At 47.1% G+C, this 24,883-nt stretch overlaps 1 protein-coding gene across 1 annotated transcript in view; it reads right to left on the bottom strand.

Annotated features, from left to right (window-relative positions):
* fras1 (Fraser extracellular matrix complex subunit 1) overlaps positions 1 to 24,883 on the bottom strand; it is a 333,688-nt gene that overhangs the window by 82,199 nt on the left and 226,606 nt on the right. Inside the window, exons 32-39 of the mRNA XM_056280308.1 lie at positions 16,749 to 16,865; positions 15,375 to 15,489; positions 10,302 to 10,439; positions 8,508 to 8,540; positions 3,660 to 3,791; positions 3,115 to 3,243; positions 2,726 to 2,973; positions 1,473 to 1,624 (exon numbers count right to left, since the gene is read on the bottom strand). Of these exons, the coding sequence (XP_056136283.1) occupies positions 1,473 to 1,624; positions 2,726 to 2,973; positions 3,115 to 3,243; positions 3,660 to 3,791; positions 8,508 to 8,540; positions 10,302 to 10,439; positions 15,375 to 15,489; positions 16,749 to 16,865 (1,064 nt within the window). The remainder of the gene's footprint in view (positions 1 to 1,472; positions 1,625 to 2,725; positions 2,974 to 3,114; positions 3,244 to 3,659; positions 3,792 to 8,507; positions 8,541 to 10,301; positions 10,440 to 15,374; positions 15,490 to 16,748; positions 16,866 to 24,883) is intronic.

Genomic DNA, 24,883 nt, shown 5'->3' with positions numbered 1-24,883 from the left:
GGCCATTAAAAAACAAAAAACAAAAAAAAACTGTATTCATGCTTTTAGGAGCCCAGTGTGACACAAAGCTCATGCAGGTGATTAGGAGACGGCTCTGGAGTGCCCTGCTGCTAAAGCTAATCACCGCCTGCATTATGGAAATGAAGCAGTAAGCACGCTAATATTTATATTTCATCTTGGTGCCTTTAACCGGGGGCCTGAGTAAACCTCACGAGTAAAACCGGCAGCGTGCTAATTAGCGCTGCCTGTGCTAACGGGATAACGCGTTGAATGTAATCGGGGAAAAAAATGCGACCAAATTATTTTCCACAGCTAACTGATTGGTTTTCTTATTAGTGCCTGTAGTGCAGATGTTTGTCGAGCACTTGCTTCCTGGCAGATGTCAGACTGAAGAAACCAGAGCTGTGTTCCCCTGCAAACAATGAACTTCTCTTCTCGTGTTTTGAAGCAGAACGGAAACAGATCCCCTGTTTGCTCGAGGTGCGGTTTGAGAAGCTGATCCCAACTAGGGCTGTATGACTGAAGAGGTTCTCAAAGTCTTCGTTAACCGGGGAAGGTGTCAGAAGGTTCCTTGAAGAACCCATCTGTGGAACAACTACAAACAGCCAAGGTACCTGCCTGGACCTCAGGGCAGTATGATCGTTATAATCAGTCTATCTGAGTAGCTTTTTGGGCTCTCAGCAGAGTCTCAGATGAACCGTTCGTTTGAGGATTGTGGTTTCAAGGAGGTACCCCATGTGATCGTGAAGTTTATTTGAACTTGTTCTTTTTTCTTTTTTGGGGGGGGGGGGTTCCCTTTTTCTCCCCAATTGCACTTGGGGCCAATTACCCCACTCTTCCAAGCCGTCACGGTCGCTGCTCCACCCCCTCTGCCGATCTGGGGAGGGCTGCAGACTACCACATGCCTCCTCTGATACATGTGGAGTCACCAGCTGCTTTTTGTCACCTGACAGTGAGGAGTTTCACCAGGGGGATGTAGCGCGTGGGAGGATCACACTATTCCCCCCAGTTCCCCCTCCCCCCCGAACAGGTGCCCTGACCAACCAGAGGAGGCGTTAGTGCAGTGACCAGGACACATATCCATATCCGGCTTCTCACCCCCAAACACAGCCAATTTTGTCTGTAGCGACGCCCGCCCAAGACGGAGGTAACACGGGGATTCGAATCGGCGATCCCCGTGTTGGTAGGCAACGGAATAGACTGCCATGCCACCCCGACGGCCAGCTCTCTTACTTCTAGGTCATCCATTTTTCCAACATTTTTAAACCTGCTGTTGGTTTTACTGGTTGGAAAATAACGCTCACATTTCCTGTGCTGTGTACAAGTGGTGATGCAGTCCTGATGGCTGGTGTTCACACGAGCCCAACATGTAATAGTCAGGGAGGGTTTACGGGTCAGTCTGCATGTCTGTCTTGGGTTTTTCAGAGTGTCTACTGTTATGCAGTCTTCCGAACCGCATGAGGGCTAGCTACCTAATCCTCTGCTTGCCGATGTCTTCCATGGTGAAGGAGGAGTACTCCCTAAGCTCCTGCTGCTCCTGTGGCGACTGGCTCCTCGTCAGGATGCCGTACATAGGCACGGAAACCAGCTGGATCCGGATCTGGTCATCTGGGGAGACGTCGTCCTGAAATGGACAACAGGGTTCACTTCAGTATGACGGCCAGAGAAAGGAGAGAGAATTCTCCTTGTATGATTTTACACTCCATCTACCCTTCATTAGCACACAATCTGATTTTACTGAGGAGGGGTCCTGAGGGACGAAACTGAGTACAAACATAGTAAGGAAGAGATGTCCTACAAAGAGTGCTACATCTTCATTCCTTGTGGCCTCCAGCAGTTGAAAGAGAAAAACACTTGATATTTCTGAACAATTCCATTTGGAGATAGCGTCCCTGGCAGCTGAGTCCCTGGTGTTAACAGTTATTTTACTAAACGACAATTAGGACAGAAAAGACTTCCTGGCTTTTGCAAAAAGAAAACCTTCATCATAGCTTTTGATTAGAAAGGTGGATTTTGATTTAGATGCCACGTGGTTCTCTTTCATAGCACTCGTTTCGATGTCTCACTATCGTTAGCATGCTTGGAGTAGCAAAGCTAACGTGTTAGCTCGCTTGTAGAGCAGAAATACTCCGCTGCTTGGGGACAGGCCGGAGTAAATTAATGTCATTAGCTAGCTTCAACAGTGGGCAATATAATTAATATTATTTTATATATATTATAATATTTATATATGTATATTGTATCATTAATATACATATATTAATATTGACATATATTCTAGATATATGTCAATATATTCTTTATACATATATATCAATATATCTATACATGGTTATACATGAATTATTAATATCATATTAATTTTAAGATAAAATTAAGATCTATATTCATATATATTTATACATTGCCGAGATATACTCAGAGAACTCAGAGAATTGAATGATGAGGGGCGTACCCCATAGTGAGACATCTCACTCATGCTACTCAGAGAACCGGGGTTATAGAAGTAACCTAAAGTTTCCCTCAGTTAATGTTTCATCACAGTTATGTCTTGGTTTATGTTCTTGTAACCAAAATGGACACGGTGGCTGACCATTAAATAACAAGTTCAATCACGCCGACCTGAGTGTCATTTTATCAGAATCCAATTTAGAATTCTTATTTAGCTACCAGCTCATTTTCGCCATGTAAAATAAAACAATATGTTTGGGTCAACGCTGCTCACAGTGAAGGCCAGGTTCCAGTGTCGGATCACTGTGCTGCTTTTCTCCGACACCTCCAGGGCCAGCGTGGACCCCGGGTCCCGCTTCGGCCCGTCAGCCCCACCGCCAACTACCGCCACCTGCACCACGGTGGTCGCCATGGAAATGCCGTCGCTGACGGAGAAGGTGATGGCATCCTCCTGGGCGGAGAGGTCGGTGTGCTGGTAGTGGAGAATGTTCCGGGTGACGTCACTGAAGGTGAAGATGTCGCCTGACAGTAGGGGAAAGGAGCAAATTATGTGTGTGTATTTGTGAATGTGTGTGTGCTCCCCCTTACTAGTGTGTGTGTGTGTGTGTGTGTGTGTGTGTGTGTGTGTGTGTGTGTGTGTGTGTGTGTGTGTTCCATCCTCACCGGCGTTCAGCAGTGTGTGTGTCTCTCTGTCTGTCCTGAGCAGTGTTCCATGGCGAGGAGCCTCCACCACCTCAAACTCCAACTCATCAGGAGCCGTGTCCGCATCACTCACCGCCAGCTGCTGACCGCCTACGCACACACAAGCACGCACACAAATGTAAATTAAAGTCACTTCCGTTTGATGAGGCTTTATGAGCATGGCCACAGCTCAGTACCGCGGCGTCAGAGCCATGACACGAGGCAGCGGCAGCAGGGAGGAGGCTGACTGACAGCACAAACGTCAACAGCAGCACCAAGCTGGTGCAAACTGAATGTGACTTCCCATCTTGAGTCGATTTGTTTATTTGGTCACGAGGAGAAAAAAAAAACAACAACAACGTATAGAAACCGGACACCGTAAACAGATAATGACGATTTAAAGGTTTGATAAAAAAAGATTAAAAAAGATTTTAAAAAGTTGAATTTTTTTGACAGAAGACCACCTCATTGTGGATTATCCCTTAAGTGTTTTCTTTTAGCTACATGTTCTCTCTCTCTCTCCTTACCTATGGCGGCTCGGCCCCCTACCCCCACCTCCAGCAGGGGGTCCAGCACCTGGAAGACCGGAGGTTGCTGGTGGTTTGAGAGAAGCAAGATGGCAAAGTCCAGTTCTGGTGTGGTGTTCTCACCATCTGACACTGTGAAAGACACACACGTAGATGCAGGAACACGAACACACACACACACACACACACACACACACACACACATGCCGGGTACAGACACACAGAGAAACCCCCATAGGAAACACGTTATCTTTTAACTTCACTGTTATCCTCGACAGTTTCAATGTATATGTGGTTGTCACAGTGTATGACATTTAATGTATATTTTTTGATCATCAAATAAATCAAAGTTGAAGGTCAAATATAAACATCACAGACACACACACACACACACACACACACACACACGCACACTTGTCAGGCTAATGAGCTCCTCAGAGGAGAGGGGTTGTAAAGGGCATGCTGGGGAGAAACAAGCTAATGAGCTTCCAAGAGTCGAGAGGCAAAACAAAAAGAATATTACAATAATAAAACACAGAGAATATAATAATAATAAAACACCAAGAAACACACACAGATACACGCACTCCATCAGCAGGTCTCCCACCACACCGCCTCCACAAACTCAGCCCAGACGCCGTCGAGGCAATCAAACGCCTCACACACGGGTTTGAGGAGCTTATCCGCTCCACAAATAAACCACCCGCTGTCCTTTTCACCGCACCATTACAAACACACAATTATAAAACCTAGTTAGGCAAAGGTAGTGTGATCATTTTCCAATTAAGTATCGTTAAAACCAAACGGGGAAGGTGCGCAGAGGAGCCAAGCGCCACCAGCGAGCGTTTGGGAGAGCAGTTAGTGTCATGGCCACAAGGTAGGCGCCACCGAGCCGCACGAGAAACAACTGAAGTAAATTGTAAATTCATCTCTTCCTCTGTAGAGAAACAAATGTTCATTATCATGTAGCGGCGGGCTGTAATTATACTGTCAACAGGGTTTTTTTTTCTTTTTTGACTCGATACAAGGAACCACACAGACATCAGGGGAGAGGTGATAATAACCTCACAACATACAAACCCCAATTCCAATGAAGTTGGGATGTTGTGTAAAACGTGAATAAAAACACAATGCAATGATTTGCAAATCCTTTTCAACCTATATTCAATTGAATACACTACAAACACAAGATATTTAATGTTCAAACTGATAAACTTTATTGTTTTTTGCAAATATTCACTCATTTTGAATTTGATGCCTGCAACACGTCCCAAAGAAGCTGGGACAGGGGCAACAAAAGACTGGGAAAGTTGAGGAATGCTCAAAAAACACCTGTTTGGAACATTCCACAGGTGAACAGGTTAACTGGAAACAGGGGAGTGTCATGATTGGGTATAAAAGGAGCATCCCTGAAAGGCTCAGCCGTTCACAAGCAAGGATGGGGCAAGGGTCACCACTTTGTGAACAACTGCGTGAGCAAATAGTCCAACAGTTTAAGAACAACGTTTCTCAATGTACAACTGCAAGGAATTTAGGGATTTCATCATCTCCAGTCCATACTATCATCACAAGATTCAGAGAATCTTAGTTGGTCATCAATCATGACACCCAGGTTTTGGGCAGACTTTGTGGGCATGAGTTGGGTTGATCCGAGCTGGATATTGATCTGTTGTTGTAAGGATGGACTAGCTGGGATGACAAGGAGCTCAGTCTTAGATAGGTTAAGCTGAAGGTGGTGTTCTCTCATCCATGCAGAGATATCAGCAAGGCATGACGATATCCATGCCGAGACTGTGCGGTCATCTGGCGGGAATGATAGGAAGAGCTGGGTATCATCAGCATAGCAATGGTATGAGAAACCATGGGAGCGGATGATTGCACCAAGTGAGGTGGTGTATATTGAGAAGAGAAGGGGACTGAGCACTGACCCTTGAGGCACCCCTGTGGACAAGCCGTGCGGTTTGGAAACTTCTCCCCTGTAAGATACTCTAAAAGATCTCCCCGAGAGGTAGGCCATGAACCAGCAGAGGGCAGATCTTGAGATACCAAGCTCAGTGAGTGTAGAGAGGATTGGTGGTTAACCACGTCAAAGGCAGTTGACAGTTCTAGGAGCAATAAAGCTGAGGACTGACCAGCAGCTCGAGCCAAACACACTGATTCCATTACCAACAGGAGTGCAGTCTCAGTAGAGTGACCCTGGTTAAAGCCACACTGATTCGGATCATACAGACTGTTCTCAGAGAGAGATTCATACTTGGTTAAAGACCATGCGCACAGGTATTTTTGAAAGAAAGGGTAGGAGTGAGACTGGTCTGTAGTTTTCAACCTGGGCTGGGTTGAGTGTAGGTTTTCTGAGCAATGAGCTTGCTTAAATGTGAAATGTGTTATGTTTTAACGCACACACTCCAGCCAATCAGAGACCAGTATTCTCTGTTACCATGGTGTAAATAGAGATAATGCTGGAAATTGTGACCATTTCTCTTCAAACTGTGTTGAGTCTTTTGTGTTCTGGGACAATGTGACAAAATCAGTCAGCCAACCTGTCAGTCTGCCAATCTAGGCATCAAGTCCAATTCCCAGTGTCAAAACTCATTTGGTTAGAAGAAACAACTTTAGATTCTGGCAACACCAACATTTTACTTCTGTCGCCTTCAAACGAGGTCATATGCCCGAGACAAATCCAACCGTCCTAACTGCTTTCCAGACTTTGTGTGACAGACGTCTAATAGTGTGGAGTTGGTGTCCTGAATGGAGGAATGTGTGTCAGAAAAAAAAGCATGTTGGAGGAGTTTGGGAATAGGAGGCAGATGAAAGGGAAGGAAAGGAAAGGGGGAGGTGAGGGGAAGAGATAGATATCACACAAAGAAGAAATGAACAGACAGACTCATTAGAGGAGATTCGCTGGATGCTTGCTGACTGAGAAGAATCATATCATACTTTGCTCTCGGCTTTTCAGCAGAACTCGGAATGAAAAAAGTCTGGTAAGAAGTCAGCTGAGAGACATTAAGAGATTGATGTTCGGATATGACCACAACTAACCGTTTTTAAAATAATGATTGACAAAACGACGCACCAATCAGAGGTTAGTAAGGTTTACTGGCCTTGGACAGACCATCAGCAGCTCAGGAAGGAAGGGCTTGGAGAAACTTTGCAAACCTCATTTGGTTCTTATTGAAGAAAAATCTGCTTTTTAAATTAAGATGTTTGCAGGAGGAATTTGTGAAAGATGCTGCCAACACACTGATAAATGGCAAACGATCTGGGGAAGAAACCAGATTTTTTTTCAGAAATACAATTTTGCAGACTTAAATTACCAGAATGAACTGTGTGCAACGTTGTGGCAGGACAAATGAAGCATGGATGTATGGAGCCTTCTTTAAATGGCTCCAACCACCCACTTTGTGTATTTGTTTGTGTACATGTGCATGTGTGTGTGTGTGTGTGTGTGTGTGTGTGTGTGTGTGAAGGCTTGCATAGATGTTTTTGTCCTGAGGTCTGCATTTCGGGGAATACTGAAGCCGCAGCCCTACTGAACCCTGCAGGCTCTCTCCTGTGGTCCTACGACACCTTCATAGGTGGTGAACGGAAGGAAGAAAGGCTGTATTACAAGCCATGACAAACATAAACACACACACACACATTCATACCTAGGGACAATTTAGTACGGCTGATTCAGCTGACCTACATGTCTTTGGACTGTGGGAGGAAACCGGAGCCCCCGGAGGAAACCCACACAGACACGGGGAGAACATCCCAACTCCACGGAGAGGACGATCCAGGATGACCCCCGAGGTTGGACTACCCCGGGGCTCGAACCCAGGACCTTCTTGCTGTGAGGCGACTGCGCTAACCACTGCGCCACGGTGCCGTTCTGTTTGCCTTATTTTCATTCACTAGCTTGAAGTCTTGGTTTATATTAAAACCTGTCTTCTTATCCTCACCGTGGGTTTGTTTTGCTATAGGCCGCACCAGAATGTGTTTTACATTAGGACCTTAATGTGTCTCAGCCAACCGCTTGTTATTTCCAGCAGCACACCGTGTGGCTACTGAACACTTCCCCGTGCACCGGACAGGCGCCGAGCTTCTTTGACAGTCGCATTTCTGCATCACAAAGCAAACAGGAAGCCACGGCGGCTAGGAGGGCCGGCGATGTCACATCACATCAACAAAACAGCACAGAGTTGTCAGGGAGATGGACCAAAGACTGTTTGGAGAGAATATTCAGGGCACCGGGTGGCTGGAGAGAGCGGAGCGATGCGGGGAAGACATGAAAAGAGAAGACAGGAAAAGAGGAAAGAGAAGAGAAGACAGGAAAAATAAGAAAATCCATCCCTTCTCCATGCCGCTTATCCTGCTCTCAGGGTGGCGGGGATGCCGGGGCCTATCCCAGCAGTCACTGGGTGGCAGGCGGGGAGACACCCTGGACAGACCACCAGGCCATCACACAGGGCCCCCCCCCCCACACACACACACACACACACCTAGGGACAGTTTAGTACAGCAGAGTCACCTGACCTCCATGTCTTTGGACCGTGGAGGAAACCGGAGCCCCCGGAGGAAACCCACCCAGACACGGGGAGAACATGCAAACTCCACACAGAGGACGACCCGGGACGACCCCCAAGGTTGGACCACCCCGGGGCTCGAACCCAGGACCTTCTTGCTGTGGGGCGACCGGGCTAACCACTACGCCGTCGTGCCGCCAAAATAAGAAGACAAAAGAGGAAGAGATGATCGGTGAAGAGAAGAGGCGGAATGTGAAGCGGAGGAGTGGCGAAGGTGAGAAAAGAGGCGAGGGAATGACTCTCCTCCGCCAAACAAGCGAGAGAGGCGGGGTGAATGCTGTACCTGTGAAATAGAGGCTCAGCGACTCGGGCAGACCTGTTGGGGATAAAACGCCGTTAGACCCGCAGAGGAACAACAAAAGTAAAACACATCAGACGCAAACGGATGAAGGCAGGGGAGGCTCGGCGGGCACGGGCCGCGTCTGCCGATGTGATTTAAAGATGCAAAGCTTCCACTTCCACAAATCCAGATTAAACACGGCGTTTGAACCAAAGACGGCTTTGATGCTGGATTAGCAATTATCTGGCCGTGCACATGACTTTTTAAATAGTGAGCACGTCCTGTGGAAACGCGTCAGCCAGGCAGGGATCATCTCTTTACCCCACAACACTGTTAAACTCATGAAACCAGACTTTATAGCCAGAGGAGGTTGAATCAGCTCGTCTGGTTTACCGAGCATGCTCCAAGACAAACCTCACCGCGGTCATCCTGAACTCTCTCACTTCTGGTGCATCTGATGGTCACAATAACTAAGTCTGTTTTTTGTTTTTGTTTTTTATTTTCCCCCTTTTTCTCCCCAATCTTATTCGACCAATTACCCCACTCTTCCGAGCCGTCCCGGTCGCTGCTCCACCCCCTCTGCAGCCCCCGGGGAGGGCTCCAGACTACCACAGGCCTCCTCCCATACATGTGGAGTCACCAGCCGCTTCTTTCCACCTGACAGTGAGGAGTTTCACCAGGGGGGCGTAGCGCGTGGGAGGATCCCGCTATTCCCCCCAGTTCCCCCACCCGACCAGAGGAGGCGCTAGTGCAGCGACCAGGACACATACCCACATCCGGCTTCCCACCCGCAGACACGGCCAATTGTGTCTGTAGGGGCGCCCGACCAAGCCGGAGGTAACACGGAGATTCGAACCAGCGATCCCGCGTGTTGGCGGGCAACGGAATAGACCGCTACGCTACCTGGACGCCGCCCTGCTTCTTCTTTTACGTTAGTGGCAGACTCGACACACTTCCTGTCTGGGCACCGTTACACTGGAATACTTGACAGAAATGGCGGACCCACCGACACCAATGAAAAACAGCATATAAAGGAGCAATTACTCATGATTTACATTTTAATGATTAATAATTAATTAATTACTTATGTTTTAACAATTACCTAATTTATTAATTAATAGCTGTTTATATTTGCTCAAACGCTGGTACCACAGGTACATGTATGGCATTTTGGAGACAAACTTGCTGTTTTAAAGTTGTTCCTGTGTGACTGATAAATTCCTCAACACAGGCAGCTTCTCCCGGAAACCTCCGGACGCTTTCAACGACGCTGCTGAAACTGCAGGTCTGAGGGGTGCCCCGGGGCTGTGAGCTCCGGGGTGAGCACTTCATCAGCAGCTCCTCCTCCCTGGTATTTAAACATTGCGTAGTCTCTCCTTCTTTAAGTCTGCGTGTTGCTCTGTCTCGCTCCCCTGCTAATCCACGTCTCCTAGTCTTCTGCACTTTGTTCCTCTGAGGTGATTTTAATAAGCCTCACACTTCCTGTCACACTTCCTGTCACGCTCCCCGTCACCCACACAGACGACCCTCCGCTGGTGGTGACTGCATGTGGAAGGTTTGTGTTGACTTGTCTTGTTGGTTTGACTTGTTTTGCTTGCGTTGTGTTTTATTTTTTATGCGACTGACTTTTGTTGAAGTTGTGTGAAAAGCGTCGTTCTCTTTGTATTGCACAGCGGCTTGGTTACCACTTTTCCCTTAAAGAGCTCGTAAATAAACTGACTTGTGGTCGTGTGTTCATGTGTTCGTGAGAATTCACGTGTTTATTTGTGCACATGTCAATGTGTGTGTGTGTGTTACCGATGAAGGAGTACTGGTAGAGCTCCTGCAGATGGGAGGGGGCTTGTGGGGGTCGGTAGATGATCTTGCCCTCGTTGACATCAGCCTGTGTGAAATGTTGCACTGCCTTATATGGTCGGTCCCTGTGCTCAATGGCGCCTGGTATCAAACAGGAAACAACCAATCAACTGACCAGTCAGCAGACCAGCGAGTCAGTCCAAATACAATCATGTATAAAATCATATAGAAAATAAAAAAATAAAACCAAACATCGGCGCTGTTTGTCTTCCTGGCCTTGAACAAGTATGTCTGCTTGTGTGTGTGTGTGTGTGCCAATGATGAGATGAGATGAGTAAAAACACAATTTTATGACTTAACGTTACATTTTCCATGACCTCGATGATATTCCCAGGCCATCTGATTAATTTGATCTTTTCCAGGTATTTTCCATGACTGTAAAACTATTCTGTGAATTTCCAGGCTTTGTGTGACATGTGGTCATACGCATGTACATGTGTGTATGTGCACGAGTGTCCGTTTCTTAATAGTGTCCTTTGTTGGCATGCAGTCCGAGGCTTCCTAGAATCCCACCGACCGCATTCATCCCACTTTCCTCTGCAAACTATCCTTTCTCCAACGTGACGACTTACTGCTACACCAAACTACACCCAAAACAATACGGCGTGACACAAAAGTCATGATCACCTTCGCCAACTATTTACCAGAGTTCTTTTGTAGCAGAGCAAAACACTCTTACGTACAACAGAACCGAGACTCTGCCAGGCCCCGCAGCGTCTCAGCCTGCCTTGATAAATACATGGGGATGGAAAAAAAGACAGCTGATGAAACATGCATGACAAATGGATTTTTTTAACAATACATTACTGTCATACTTGGAGCTGCCCCGGCCCCCGTTTGGCTTGGCTCTCTTAGAAATTGTATCATCAGATATTTGTCAGGCCATTAGCTGATGAATACGAGCCATTGTGGATCGTTTTTCGTTCCATTAGACAGCAGGCTGGAAATGAAGCACCTGCTGGTCAGAGGGTTCAAACTCCGAATGAATGACTCGGCTTCACTACGCCACATTAAACCCGACAGAGGGGAGTGCCGTTTATTTCCATTACAGTCTAAGTAGACGGCAGACTGACTTTTACATATATTTGTTATTATCATTAACCTTATCATCTTTATCACTGAGTGGGGGTGGGAGGTGTTAAAGAGAGACAGGTCTGGGCTCATGTGTTCGACCAATCACCCTACACTTATGTCTGGACCAATCACCCTACACTTATGTCTGGACCAATCACCCTACACCTATGTCTGGATCAATCACCCTACACTTATGTCTGGACCAATCACCCTACACTTACATCTGGACCAATCACCCTACACTTACGTCTGGACCAATCACCCTACACTTATGTCTGGATCAATCACCCTACACTTATGTCTGGACCAATCACCCTACACTTATGTCTGGACCAATCACCCTACACTTACGTCTGGACCAATCACCCTACACTTATGTCTGGACCAATCACTCTACACTTATGTCTGGACCAATCACCCTACACTTACGTCTGGACCAATCACCCTACACTTATGTCTGGACCAATCACTCTACACTTACATCTGGACCAATCACCCTACACTTACATCTGGACCAATCACCCTACACTTACGTCTGGACCAATCACCCTACACTTATGTCTGGACCAATCACTCTACACTTACGTCTGGACCAATCACCCTACACTTATGTCTGGACCAATCACTCTACACTTACGTCTGGACCAATCACCCTACACTTATGTCTGGATCAATCACCCTACACTTATGGACCAATCACTCTACACTTATGTCTGGACCAATCACCCTACACTTATGTCTGGACCAATCACTCTACACTTATGTCTGGATCAATCACCCTGCACTTATGTCTGGACCAATCACCCTACACTTATGTCTGGACCAATCACCCTACACTTATGTCTGGACCAATCACTCTACACTTATGTCTGGACCAATCACCCTACACTTATGTCTGGACCAATCACCCTACACTTACGTCTGGACCAATCACCCTACACTTACATCTGGACCAATCACCCTACACTTATGTCTGGATCAATCACCCTACACTTATGTCTGGACCAATCACCCTACACTTATGTCTGGACCAATCACCCTACACTTACGTCTGGACCAATCACCCTACACTTACAGCTGGACCAATCACCCTACACTTATGTCTGGACCAATCACCCTACACTTACGTCTGGATCAATCACCCTACACTTACGTCTGGACCAATCACCCTACACTTACGTCTGGACCAATCCCCCTACACTTATGTCTGGACCAATCACCCTACACTTATGTCTGGATCAATCACCCTACACTTATGTCTGGATCAATCACCCTACACTTATGTCTGGACCAATCACCCTACACTTATGTCTGGACCAATCACCCTACACTTACGTCTGGACCAATCACCCTACACTTACGTCTGGACCAATCACCCTACACTTACGTCTGGACCAATCACCCTACACTTACGTCTGGATCAATCACCCTACACTTATGTCTGGATCAATCACCCTACACTTATGTCTGGATCAATCACCCTACACTTATGTCTGGATCAATCACCCTACACTTATGTCTGGACCAATCACCCTACACTTATATCTGGACCAATCACTCTACACTTATGTCTGGACCAATCACTCTACACTTATGTCTGGATCAATCACCCTACACTTATGTCTGGACCAATCACTCTACACTTATGTCTGGATCAATCACCCTACACTTATGTCTGGACCAATCACCCTACACTTATGTCTGGACCAATCACTCTACACTTATGTCTGGACCAATCACCCTACACTTATGTCTGGATCAATCACCCTACACTTATGTCTGGATCAATCACCCTACACTTATGTCTGGATCAATCACCCTACACTTATGTCTGGATCAATCACCCTACACTTATGTCTGGACCAATCACCCTACACTTACGTCTGGACCAATCACCCTACACTTACGTCTGGACCAATCACCCTACACTTACGTCTGGACCAATCACCCTACACTTACGTCTGGACCAATCACTCTACACTTACGTCTGGACCAATCACCCTACACTTACGTCTGGACCAATCACCCTACACTTATGTCTGGACCTATCACTCGACACTTATGTCTGGACCAATCACTCTACACTTATGTCTGGATCAATCACCCTACACTTATGTCTGGACCAATCACCCTACACTTATGTCTGGATCAATCACCCTACACTTATGTCTGGATCAATCACCCTACACTTACGTCTGGATAAATCACCCTACACTTATGTCTGGACCAATCACTCTACACTTATGTCTGGACCTATCACTCGACACTTATGTCTGGACCAATCACCCTACACTTATGTCTGGATCAATCACCCTACACTACACTTACGTCTGGACCAATCACCCTACACTTATGTCTGGACCAATCACCCTACACTTATGTCTGGACCAATCACCCTACACTTACATCTGGACCAATAACCCTACACTTACGTCTGGACCAATCACTCTACACTTATGTCTGGACCAATCACCCTACACTTATGTCTGGATCAATCACCCTACACTTATGTCTGGATCAATCACCCTACACTTATGTCTGGATCAATCACCCTACACTTATGTCTGGATCAATCACCCTACACTTATGTCTGGACCAATCACCCTACACTTACGTCTGGACCAATCACTCTACACTTACGTCTGGACCAATCACCCTACACTTACGTCTGGACCAATCACCCTACACTTATGTCTGGACCTATCACTCGACACTTATGTCTGGACCAATCACTCTACACTTATGTCTGGATCAATCACCCTACACTTATGTCTGGACCAATCACCCTACACTTATGTCTGGATCAATCACCCTACACTTATGTCTGGATCAATCACCCTACACTTACGTCTGGATAAATCACCCTACACTTATGTCTGGACCAATCACTCTACACTTATGTCTGGACCTATCACTCGACACTTATGTCTGGACCAATCACCCTACACTTATGTCTGGATCAATCACCCTACACTACACTTACGTCTGGACCAATCACCCTACACTTATGTCTGGACCAATCACCCTACACTTATGTCTGGACCAATCACCCTACACTTACATCTGGACCAATAACCCTACACTTACGTCTGGACCAATCACTCTACACTTATGTCTGGACCAATCACCCTACACTTATGTCTGGACCAATCACCCTACACTTACGTCTGGACCAATCACCCTACACTTACGTCTGGACCAATCACTCTACACTTATGTCTGGACCAATCACTCTACACTTATGTCTGGACCAATCACCCTACACTTATGTCTGGACCAATCACCCTACACTTACGTCTGGACCAATCACCCTACACTTACATCTGGACCAATAACCCTACACTTACGTCTGGACCAATCACTCTACACTTATGTCTGGACCAATCACCCTACACTTATGTCTGGACCAATCACCCTACACTTACGTCTGGACCAATCACCCTACACTTACGTCTGGACCAATCACTCTACACTTATGTCTGGACCAATCACTCTACACTTATGTCTGGACCAATCACCCTACACTTATGTCTGGATCAATCACCCTACACTTATGTCTGGACCAATCACCCTACACTTACGTCTGGACCAATCACCCTACACTTATGTCTGGACCAATCACCCTACACTTATGTCTGGATCAATCACCCTACACTTATGTCTGGACCAATAACCCTACACTTGTCACTCAAGGTTCCTCTTGTGCTGGGAGAGTACCTCTGCTGAAGTAGGGGCTACAAAACATCTCTCAAAACAGCGTTCTAAGAACTGGGATGGTTCCCAGTTCCTGCAGTGTGGACACAATAAAAAGGAGGGAGATCCTGCAACAGTTCTGAGAACTAAGAAAAGGTTCCTCCGGTCCTGAAGCGCCTGAAGAGAGAGAGACAGAGAGAAAGAGAGAGAGAGAGAGAGAAAGAGAGGGGGGGGGGGGGAGAGGCTGACCTTGTCCACGTGGCAGTGGCTTGGTGACGTTATAATAGACTTTCTCACTGGGAGACTCCGAGTCGACAAAGGACAGAGCTGAAGGTGTTATCTCTGTGACACGGTCCTCCAAGGCCTGGACAGACACACACACACACACACACACACACACACACACACACACACACACACACACACACAAAGCATGATGTGAAACCACAATACACTGATATCATCACAACCTAGACTGGAGGATTACCTCACAACACACACACACGTGTGTGTATTTATATATACTGGAGAGAGGAGGTGTGTGTGTGTGTGTGTGTGTGTGTGTGTGTGTGTGTGTGTGTGTGTGTGTGTGTGTGTGTGTGTGCACGGACCTTGTGATGGAGTTAAGACAAAGAGGGTGAGTGAGAGAGAGACAGAAGTATAGGGACACATCACAAGCACAATCCGTCTTCCAAGGTGGCAAACACATGAAACAAAACTTAAAGTAGCAAATGAACGGGGCGTCCCGGTGGCGTGGTGGATCACCAGTTTGATCCCCGTGTTACCTCCGGCTTGGTCGGGCGGTCCTGCAGACACAATTGGCCGTGTCTGCAGGTGGGAAGCCGGATGTGAGTATGTGTCCTGGTCGCTGCACTAGCACCTTCTCTGGTTGTTCAGAGCGCCCCACACACACACACATATATATATATATATATATATATCTCCCTGGACAGGTCTCCCTGCCTGCCACCCAGTGACTGCTGGGATAGGCTGCAGCATCCCCGCGACCCTGACAACAGGATAAGCAGTTTGGATAATGGACGGATGGATGGATACCTCCAGTAAAAGTCGGTGGCTTAGACTCCTAATGCTATACAAGCCAACTTCCTCAGATATGAGTGAGATTAACACAAATAGAGTCATACCGGCTTGGAATTTGCCCAGGCTGACAAGGTCCGCGACAACCCAAGATGCAGGCTGTGCAAAGACGCCCCTGAGACAGTCCAACACTTAGTAGCAGGGTGTAAAATGCTAGCTGGGGAAGCGCACACTGAGAGGCGTAACCAAGTGGCTGGGATAGTGTACAGCAACATCTGTACTGAATACAGACCGGAAGTCCCCAAGTCCAAATGGGAAAGACCGCCAAAGGAGGCTGAGAATGGCAGAGCTAAGATCCTGTGGGACTTCAAGTTCCGGACTGACAAGCAGGTGCTGGCTAACCGACCAGACATTGTGGCGGTCGACAAGTAACAGAAGACAGCAGTAGTGATCGATGGAGCAATCCTGAGCAACGGCAACATCAGACACGCACACATAGACACATGGACACACACAGTACACAAGCCTCCCAAACGGTCCTCTTTTATAAACAACAGCAGTTACTTTGCTTTTTTTGTCCCTTACTGTGATCTGTAGTTCACAGTCGGGGGCCAGCTGAGGGAAGCCGGCAGCCTGAGGCAGGACTCCGATGGTGAAGGTCTGGGCGTCGCTCAGTGTGTCTGGGGCGCCCTCTCTGGATAGCTGAGGGTACAGAAAACACATACGAAGACAGGTTTACCTTCTATTTCTTATGTCATGATCTGGGAAAACAAAACAAAACAGTGGTCACTCTTACACGTATCACCCTCTGCCCTCTCCTCGTACCCTCAACAAAATACAAACCACGACAGCAAGCTGCCATCACGCCCAAACTGATTGACAGGCCTCTTAATACAAGGATTACAAGGACTTCCCCCACCCCCTTTTCTCTCCAACTGTATCTGGCCAATTACCCCACTCTTCTGAGCCGTCCCAGTCGCTGCTCCACCCCCTCTGCTGATCCGGGGAGGGCTGCAGACTACCACATGCCTCCTCCAATACACATGGAGTCGCCAGTTCCTTCTTTTCACCTGACAGTGAGGAGTTTCGCCAGGGGACGTAGCGCGTGGGATGATCACGCTACCCCCCCCCCCCCCGAACAGGCGTCCTGACTGACCAGAGGAGGCATTAGTGCAGCGACCAGGACACATACCCACATCTGACTTCCCAACTGCAGACAGGGCCAATTGTGTCTGTAGGCCAAGCTGGAAGTAACACGGGGATTCGAACCGGTGATCCTCGTGTTGGTAGGCAATTGAATAGACCACTACGCTAATGTTTTCTGATGCTTTAAAAGGTTTGTTCTAGAGAGGTCCCGATCCCAATTCAAAGATCGGCGTCGGTGCCGCCAAGGAATTATTTAACTGATCAGTATCGGCTTTACTGAACTCAAGTGTGATCCTTTGTTTTATGTCAGCTGTCACACGGGTGTCGTAAATGGAGAGCACAGTTTGTAGCAGGATGCAGAAGCGTACTCTGGCAAACCTTCGGCTAAAATATCTGCAGTGTAGAAATATTTTAAATTGGAAAATAAAAGCAGTCCAACATCCACTGGTAACGTCTGCAACGCGCGCATTTCGCGAGGCGGTTATAACAGAACTGCGTTCAATACTACCAATTTGACACGGCACCTAAAAATGAAACGCTCAATGGAAGACAGAGAGTTCACCGAGGGAACTCAGGCAAAGGCTGAACCGCAGCAACAAACACTGGAGGTTACTTTTAAAAGGACAGACATTTCCTCGAGACAGCGACAAGGCCAAAAATATTAGAGGGTAACTGAATTCATCACTTTGGATGACCAGCTCAGTGAGGATGCAAGGAGTAGAGGTGATGAAGGCATATCAGTTTAAATATTTGGGTTCAACTGTCCAAAGTAACGGGGAGTGCAGAAGAGAGGTGAAGAAGAGAGTGCAGGCAGGGTGGAGTGGGTGGAGAAGAGTGTCAGGAGTGATTTGTGACAGAAGGGTACCAGCAAGAGTTAAAGGGAAGGTCTACAAGATGGTAGTGAGACCAGCTATGTTGTATGGTTTGGAGACAGTGGCACTGATGAGAAGACAGGAGGCGGAGCTGGAAGGTGGCAGAGTTGAAGATGATAAGATTTTAATTGGGAGTGATGAAGAAGGACAGGATTAGGAACAAGTATGTTAGAGGGACAGCTCAGGTTGGACGGTTTGGAGACAAAGCAAGAGAGACAAGATTGAGATGGTTTGGACATGTGTGGAGGAGAGATGCTGGGTATGTTGGGAGAAGGATGCTGAATATGGAGCTGCCAGGGAAGAGGAGAAGAGGAAGGCCAAAGAGGAGGTTTATGGATGTGGTGAGGGAGGACATGCCGGTGGCTGGTGTGACAGAGGAGGACGCAGAAGAGCAGCCAAAAGTAGTAGTAGCAGTAGTTGTAGTTTTAGTAGTAGTAGTCATAGTAGTAGTAGTAGTAGTAGTAGTAGTAGGATGACCGGCTCATCGCTGTGGTAGAGAATGCAGGTTCTCTTTCATAGCGTTCATTTCGATGTCAACTCACAGACATCTCATTCATGCTACTCAGAGAACCGGGGTTACGGAAGTAACCTGAAGTTTTCATCTTTGTGATAAGAGCCATGTAAAAATATTTTTAGTTTGTTTACTTTGTTAATTTGTAAAAAAAAAAAAAAAGGAACAGCTTGGATGCAGGCCATTGTTTTTTCTTAATGCATTGCAGAGCTTTTCAATTGTCAAGCATATACACTGGATTGATTTTAATAACTTTAATGTACTGGAAGTGTGCACTGTGCATCTGTATTATCTAGGTAAATACAAGTATCAACTCTGGACTCAGTACTGGTAGATACTCAATATTAAATGAGTCGGATCGGGGACAAAAAAAACAACTTGATTGGGACATCTCTCGTTTGTTCACATCGTTAATGATGGAAAAGATTGGAGTAACCGGACCCATATTTTAAATTACCACTGGTTGAGAAAGACACACGACGCTAATGTTACATCTATAAGTCAAACTCTTCAATTATGTGTGTAAATATACCTCAACTTTATGTGGTCAAATAAATCACTGATTGGGGCTTTAAGTCATTGATCCGGACAGCTTGTAAATTTACAGAGTAGTGCAACTGTCAGATGTGCCTGGATAAAGACGTCACTTGTGCTCCAGTGGAAATCTAAAACCCAACATGGCATCCACAAACAGTGAAAAATGACACACGGGGCAAAAATAATCTACTAACTGTTTCCCAGAGCGACAATTTCAAAGTCGATTAGAAAACACTGTAACACGGCATGTGGTAGTCTGCAGCCCTCCCCGGATCAGCAGAGGGGGTGGAGCAGTGACTGGGACGGCTCGGAGGAGTGGGGTTATTGCCGGATACAACTGGAGCGCCCCCGAAAAAAAAGGGGGGCTGGACAAAGTACATTGATTATTTATTTATTTTCCCCCTTAAGATGTGTTTATTTTGGGCATCCGGGTAGCATAGCTGCCTACCAACACGCGGATCGCCGGTTTGAATCCCCGTGTTATCTCCGGCTTGGTCGGGTGTCCCTACAGACACAATTGGCCGTGTCTGTGGGTGGGAAGCCGGATATGGGTATGGGGTCCTGGTCGCTGCACTAGTGCCTCCTCTGGTCGGTCGGGGCGCCTGTTCGGGGGGGGGAGACTGGGGGGAATAGCGTGATCCTCCCACGCGCTACGTCCACCTGGTGAAACTCCTCACTGTCAGGTGAAAAGAAGCGGCTGGCGACTCCACATGTATGGGAGGAGGCATGTTGGTAGTCTGCAGCCCTCCCCGGATCGGCAGAGGGGGTGGAGCAGCGACCGGGACGGCTTGGAAGAGTCAGGTAATTGGCTGGATACAACTGGGGGGAAGGGGGGGGGTGGAGAAGCATTTTCTTTAGAAGCAGCATAAATGGAACAAACCTGAGTCAAAATTCTTGTTCTCAACAGCCTGCAAACTCTTGATATGCCTCAAATTACCTTGATGTCTTCCTGGGCTAAAATAACTTTGGTACAGATATTCATGGCAGGAATAATTACTTGGATTGAAGGAACAACATCAACATGGCCCATCCGGACAGGATGAAAATGACTGAATAGTGCTGTATTGAATGATACTGCCAGACTGTCCCTTGCGAAACCAATCCCGTCCAAATGAGCCTTGATACGTGCCCATCCTTACAGGCAAAAATTCGTTCTTTTGTCTCCCGTTTTGTTTCCCCGGAGTGATCCTGGAGTTGTACCTCGTTCTACTGCTGCAGGTGAGAAATGAGAGAAGACGGCTCTGATAGAGAATGCTGCCCAATTACGTTTTCAATTTGACTGTTGTTTGTGAATGGTTTATAATGAGCACGCTGCCGCTTCTGTCCTGATGAAACCTCTCAGTGTCGCACCTTGCTGCGTCTGCTGCAAGCCTTACATTTTACGTTTTCTCATTTAATCGATGCTTTTTTGCTACACAGCAATCATATCATAGTAGTACACTCAAGTTCATCTTTATTGTCATGTTTAGAACGCGATGAAATTCTTGTGCTCTGGCTCTCTTTGCCTTAACACAAAGGACCAAGGACAAAGGACACAAAGGACACACCATCCCCAAAAAAACATACAGTACATGATAAGACAACAATGTAAGGTGCATATGAGTGTGTCAGCTGTTCAGCAACCTGACCGGCTGTGGAGAGAAGCTATTACTGAGACGGGTGGTGTGTGATTTGATGGTCCAGTAACGTTTTGAAGATGGAAGGAGTGAGAACAGAACACAAGCAGGGTGGCTGGTGTCCTTAATGGGCTTTCCTTTTGCAGCGGGTGGTGTAAATATTATGAAGTTGTGGAAGTTCTGTGCCAATGATTTTTGCTGCTGTCTTTACAGTTCTTTGCAGCAGTCTGTAGTCCTGAGCAGTCAGGTTGCCAAAACACACTGTGATAGAGCCTATCAAGACATACTCAGGGGCGTCTGGGTAGCGTAGTGGTCTATTACGTTGCCTACCAACGTGGGGATCGCCAGTTTGAATCCTCGTGTTACCTCCGGCTTGGTCGGGTGTCCCTACAGACACAATTGGCTGTATCTGCAGGTGGGAAGCCGGATGTGGGTATGTGTCCTTGTTACAGCACTAGTGCCTCCTCTGGTCAGTTGGGGCGCCCGTTCGGGGGGGGGGACTGGGAGGAATAGCGTAATCCTCCCACGTGCTACATCCCCCTGGTGAAACTCCTCACTGTCAGGTGAAAAGAAGCGGCTGGTGACTCCACACGTATCGGAGAAGGCATGTGGTAGTCTGTAGCCCTCCCCGGATCGGCAGAGGGGGTGGAGCAGCGACTGGGATGGCTCGGAAGAGTGGGGTAATTGGCCAAGTACAATTACAGAGAAAAGGGGAAAAAAAGGACACTCTTCATGGTACTGCCATAAAAGTTCATAAGAGTTTTGGTACCAAAACTCTTGAAACGTCTCAGAAAATACAGTCTCTGCTGTGCCTTCTTCAGGATGTAGTTGGCGTTGAGAGACCATATGAGGGTGTCTGTGATGTGTAAACTGAGAAATCTGAAACTGTCCACAATTTCAACGGATGACCCATTGATGGAAATAGGAATGTAAATTTCTCTGATCTTTCTAAAGTCAACAATGATTTATTTTGTCTTGTTGACATTTCGATGGAGAGGGTGTTGTCATGGCACCATGTGGTTAAATCTTCCACTTCCCTCCTATAGGACCTCTCATCAGTCACTAATTAGTCCAATCACTGTCATGCCATCTGCTAATTTAATGATGCTGGTCATATTTGGCAACACAGTCATGTGTAAACAGACGGTGCAGTAGGGTACTGAGACAGCAGCCCTGAAGTGCACCGGTCCTAGAACTAATGTGGATGAGTAAGTTTTACCTCTTCTCACAGTCTGGGCCTTCCGGTCAAGAAATCAAATAGCCAATTACAGATAGAGTTGTCCAGACCAAGTTGTGAGCTTCAAAGCGGGCATAAAAGTTGTTATAAGCTCATCCAGGAGAGAGGCAGAGGTGTTGACAGCCACACTGGGTTCAGATTTATAGCCCGTAATTGCCTGCAGCCCCCTCCACATGCACTGTGAGTCACAGCCACCATAGTCATTTTCCAGGATGCCCCTATATTGTCTTTTAGTGGCTTTGACGCTCTCCTTAAGTCACACCTGGATTTTTTTGTAGCACTCCTTGGCCCCCAATTTAAAAGAAGTGGTATGCTCCCTCAACCTCAGGTGATTGTGGCTATTAATCCAGAAATTCTGGTGGTGGTAGGAGCGAACAGTCCATATTGGGATACAGTTATCCACACAGAATCTAACACAGCCAGTGACCGGTTCGGCATACTCATCCAAACTTGAGGCTGAATCCTTACAGATTGACCAGTCTGCTGATTCGAAACATCCCTGAAGTTTGGATACGTGTTCTGTAGTCCAGCACTGTACTGTCCTAACAGTGGGCTGCACGCACTTCAATTTCTGCAAGTAAGCAGAAAGCAAGAGCACTGACAGATGGTCGAATTTCCCAGAGTGAGGTCGTGGGATAGACCTGTAAGCTGGCTTGATCATTGAGCAACAGTGGTCGAGAATTTTCCTTTACTTTTAATTTGATTGAATGATTGATTCAATCAATTCCAAATTCCAGCATAATCAGTTAAATTCCGGTATCAATTAGGTTCCGCTTCCGCTTCCGGTGTGGGAAGATGGCTGCGCGAATTCACATTTGCAGCGGCCTCACCCAGTACTGTCCATGCAGTGTCTTTGTCCACGTCTAAGTTTTGTCTTCATTTGACGGCTGGGAGAGCTGGTGCTGTATCAGCTTGGAGAGCCGGTCTGCATGGGCTGGCAGTTCTGATAACATCGAAGGTAGTCTAGTGACGGCCTCACCTGGCATTGACTGTGGTGTTCTTGATGTCGTCGTGAGGAGGTGTGTCGAGGGTGTCTGGCGGGGGAAGATGGTGCTGGATCGGCTGGGAGAGCTTGGTCTGCTTCATCCAGTGGGCCTGGGGACCACGGCTCCTGCCTAGAGCTGCGCCCGAGGAGGAAACGCTGAGGGCTGTCTGACAGGACGCGGAAGCGAGGCGGGCTAAGCTAACTACTAGCCCATGCAGACCGGCGGTTCCCGCTCATCCTGGCTGGTGTTCGTTCCCTCGGACAGGGATTTTTTTTTGTTGAGTTGTGATATGTGTGTTAGTTTGGATACGTGTGTTCTTGTAGTTTTTGGATGTGTTTTTGTCTTTGTGTTGTACTGCTGTGGGGTGGGGGAATCGGCATTTCATTTCATGTCATGTACATGAAGTGAAGTGACAAATAAAGTGTTCCCGATTCCTAAATTTAAAACTGAAAACAGAATAGGATCAACAGCCTATCACTCACACCCGAGTGTTTTACAATAAGTTATAGAACATCAGAGTTATCATCAGGACTAGATTTCATTGCTGTTACATTAGCCTGATCGTCTTCTCTCACACCACCTCCTCCATTGAGCCCTGGCTCTCCACTATGGCGCCTCAACACAGTGCGACTTGAAAAGAAAAGCACATTATGTGGTAGAAATCAGCATATTCACTTCGATTCGACGCACTCGAGAGCAGCCAAGTCTAACAAGCTGCCAAATATTTTGATAGCAACCACCAAGCAAAACTGAATATCACCCTGACAAACTGTCACAATTAATCGCTTCCTCCGACAAACTGCAAAAACGCTTCTAAGCGGTTTCAGCTTTGACAAAGCAACGCCTCCCCTTGCCTCGGCTGTCTCGCCTTCCATGTCAAAAGTGGCGAGGAGGTGCTGGAAGATGTAATTTGCTTCTCCTGCTATGTAATCAAAAAGGCATTTGCCTCAATAGATGGGGCCAAAAATTCGGTGGGGTGGGGGCGGGGGGGGCAGTTTGAAATAGCTGGAATGCTACTGGCTGCCATTCATGTTTTCTGGTGCCAGTGACGTTCAGACAGAGCCAAACACACGTTTTATTTAGCGAGGCTCACAGTGACCCCCCCCTCCCATTCAGCTGTGTTGGACTCGCAGCTAATTTGTCAGTCATTTGGTATCATTTATGCTAAACGCCAGACGCTAATGCTGCTGTGGGTTTGTGTTTTGTTTTGTTTTTTTTGGAGCGGATAAGTCACCTCGCGAATGCGGTCCTCGGATGAGGATGAATCAAGGAGCAAGAATGGTGAAAAGGGGGGCAACGATTTCTAAGAAAGACCAGAGGGAAACGACGGATGAGAGAAATGTAAACGAATGAATGAATGAATGAATAAATAAATAAATGACGAAGAACATTGGAGGGGGAGAAAGAAAGAAAGAAAGAAAGAAAGAAAGAAAGAAAGAAAGAAAGAAAGAAAGAAAGAAAGAAAGAAAGAAAGAAAGAAAGAAAGAGGGGTACAGGAACAAAGAAAAATGGACAACAGAGTTGAGAGGAAAGAGACACAGAAGTGCAGGGAGGGAGGGAGAGAGAGAGAGAGAAAGGGAGAGAGACCTTCAAATATCCAACCATCCATTATCCGAGCTGCTTATCCTGCTCTCAGGGTGGCGGGGATGCTGGAGCCTATCCCAGCAGTCATTGGGCGGCAGGCGGGGAGACACCCTGGACAGACCACCAGGCCATCACAGGACCCACACACACACACACACACAGAAATACACACAAACACACATTCATACCTAGGGGCAATTTAGTTCGGCCGAGTCACCAGACCTCCATGTC

Source organism: Lampris incognitus, chromosome 1 (assembly GCF_029633865.1).
Source record: "Lampris incognitus isolate fLamInc1 chromosome 1, fLamInc1.hap2, whole genome shotgun sequence".
NCBI classification, from domain to species: domain Eukaryota; kingdom Metazoa; phylum Chordata; class Actinopteri; order Lampriformes; family Lampridae; genus Lampris; species Lampris incognitus.
Note: the sequence above shows the minus strand (reverse complement) of the source record. Positions and strands in the feature narration are given on the sequence as shown.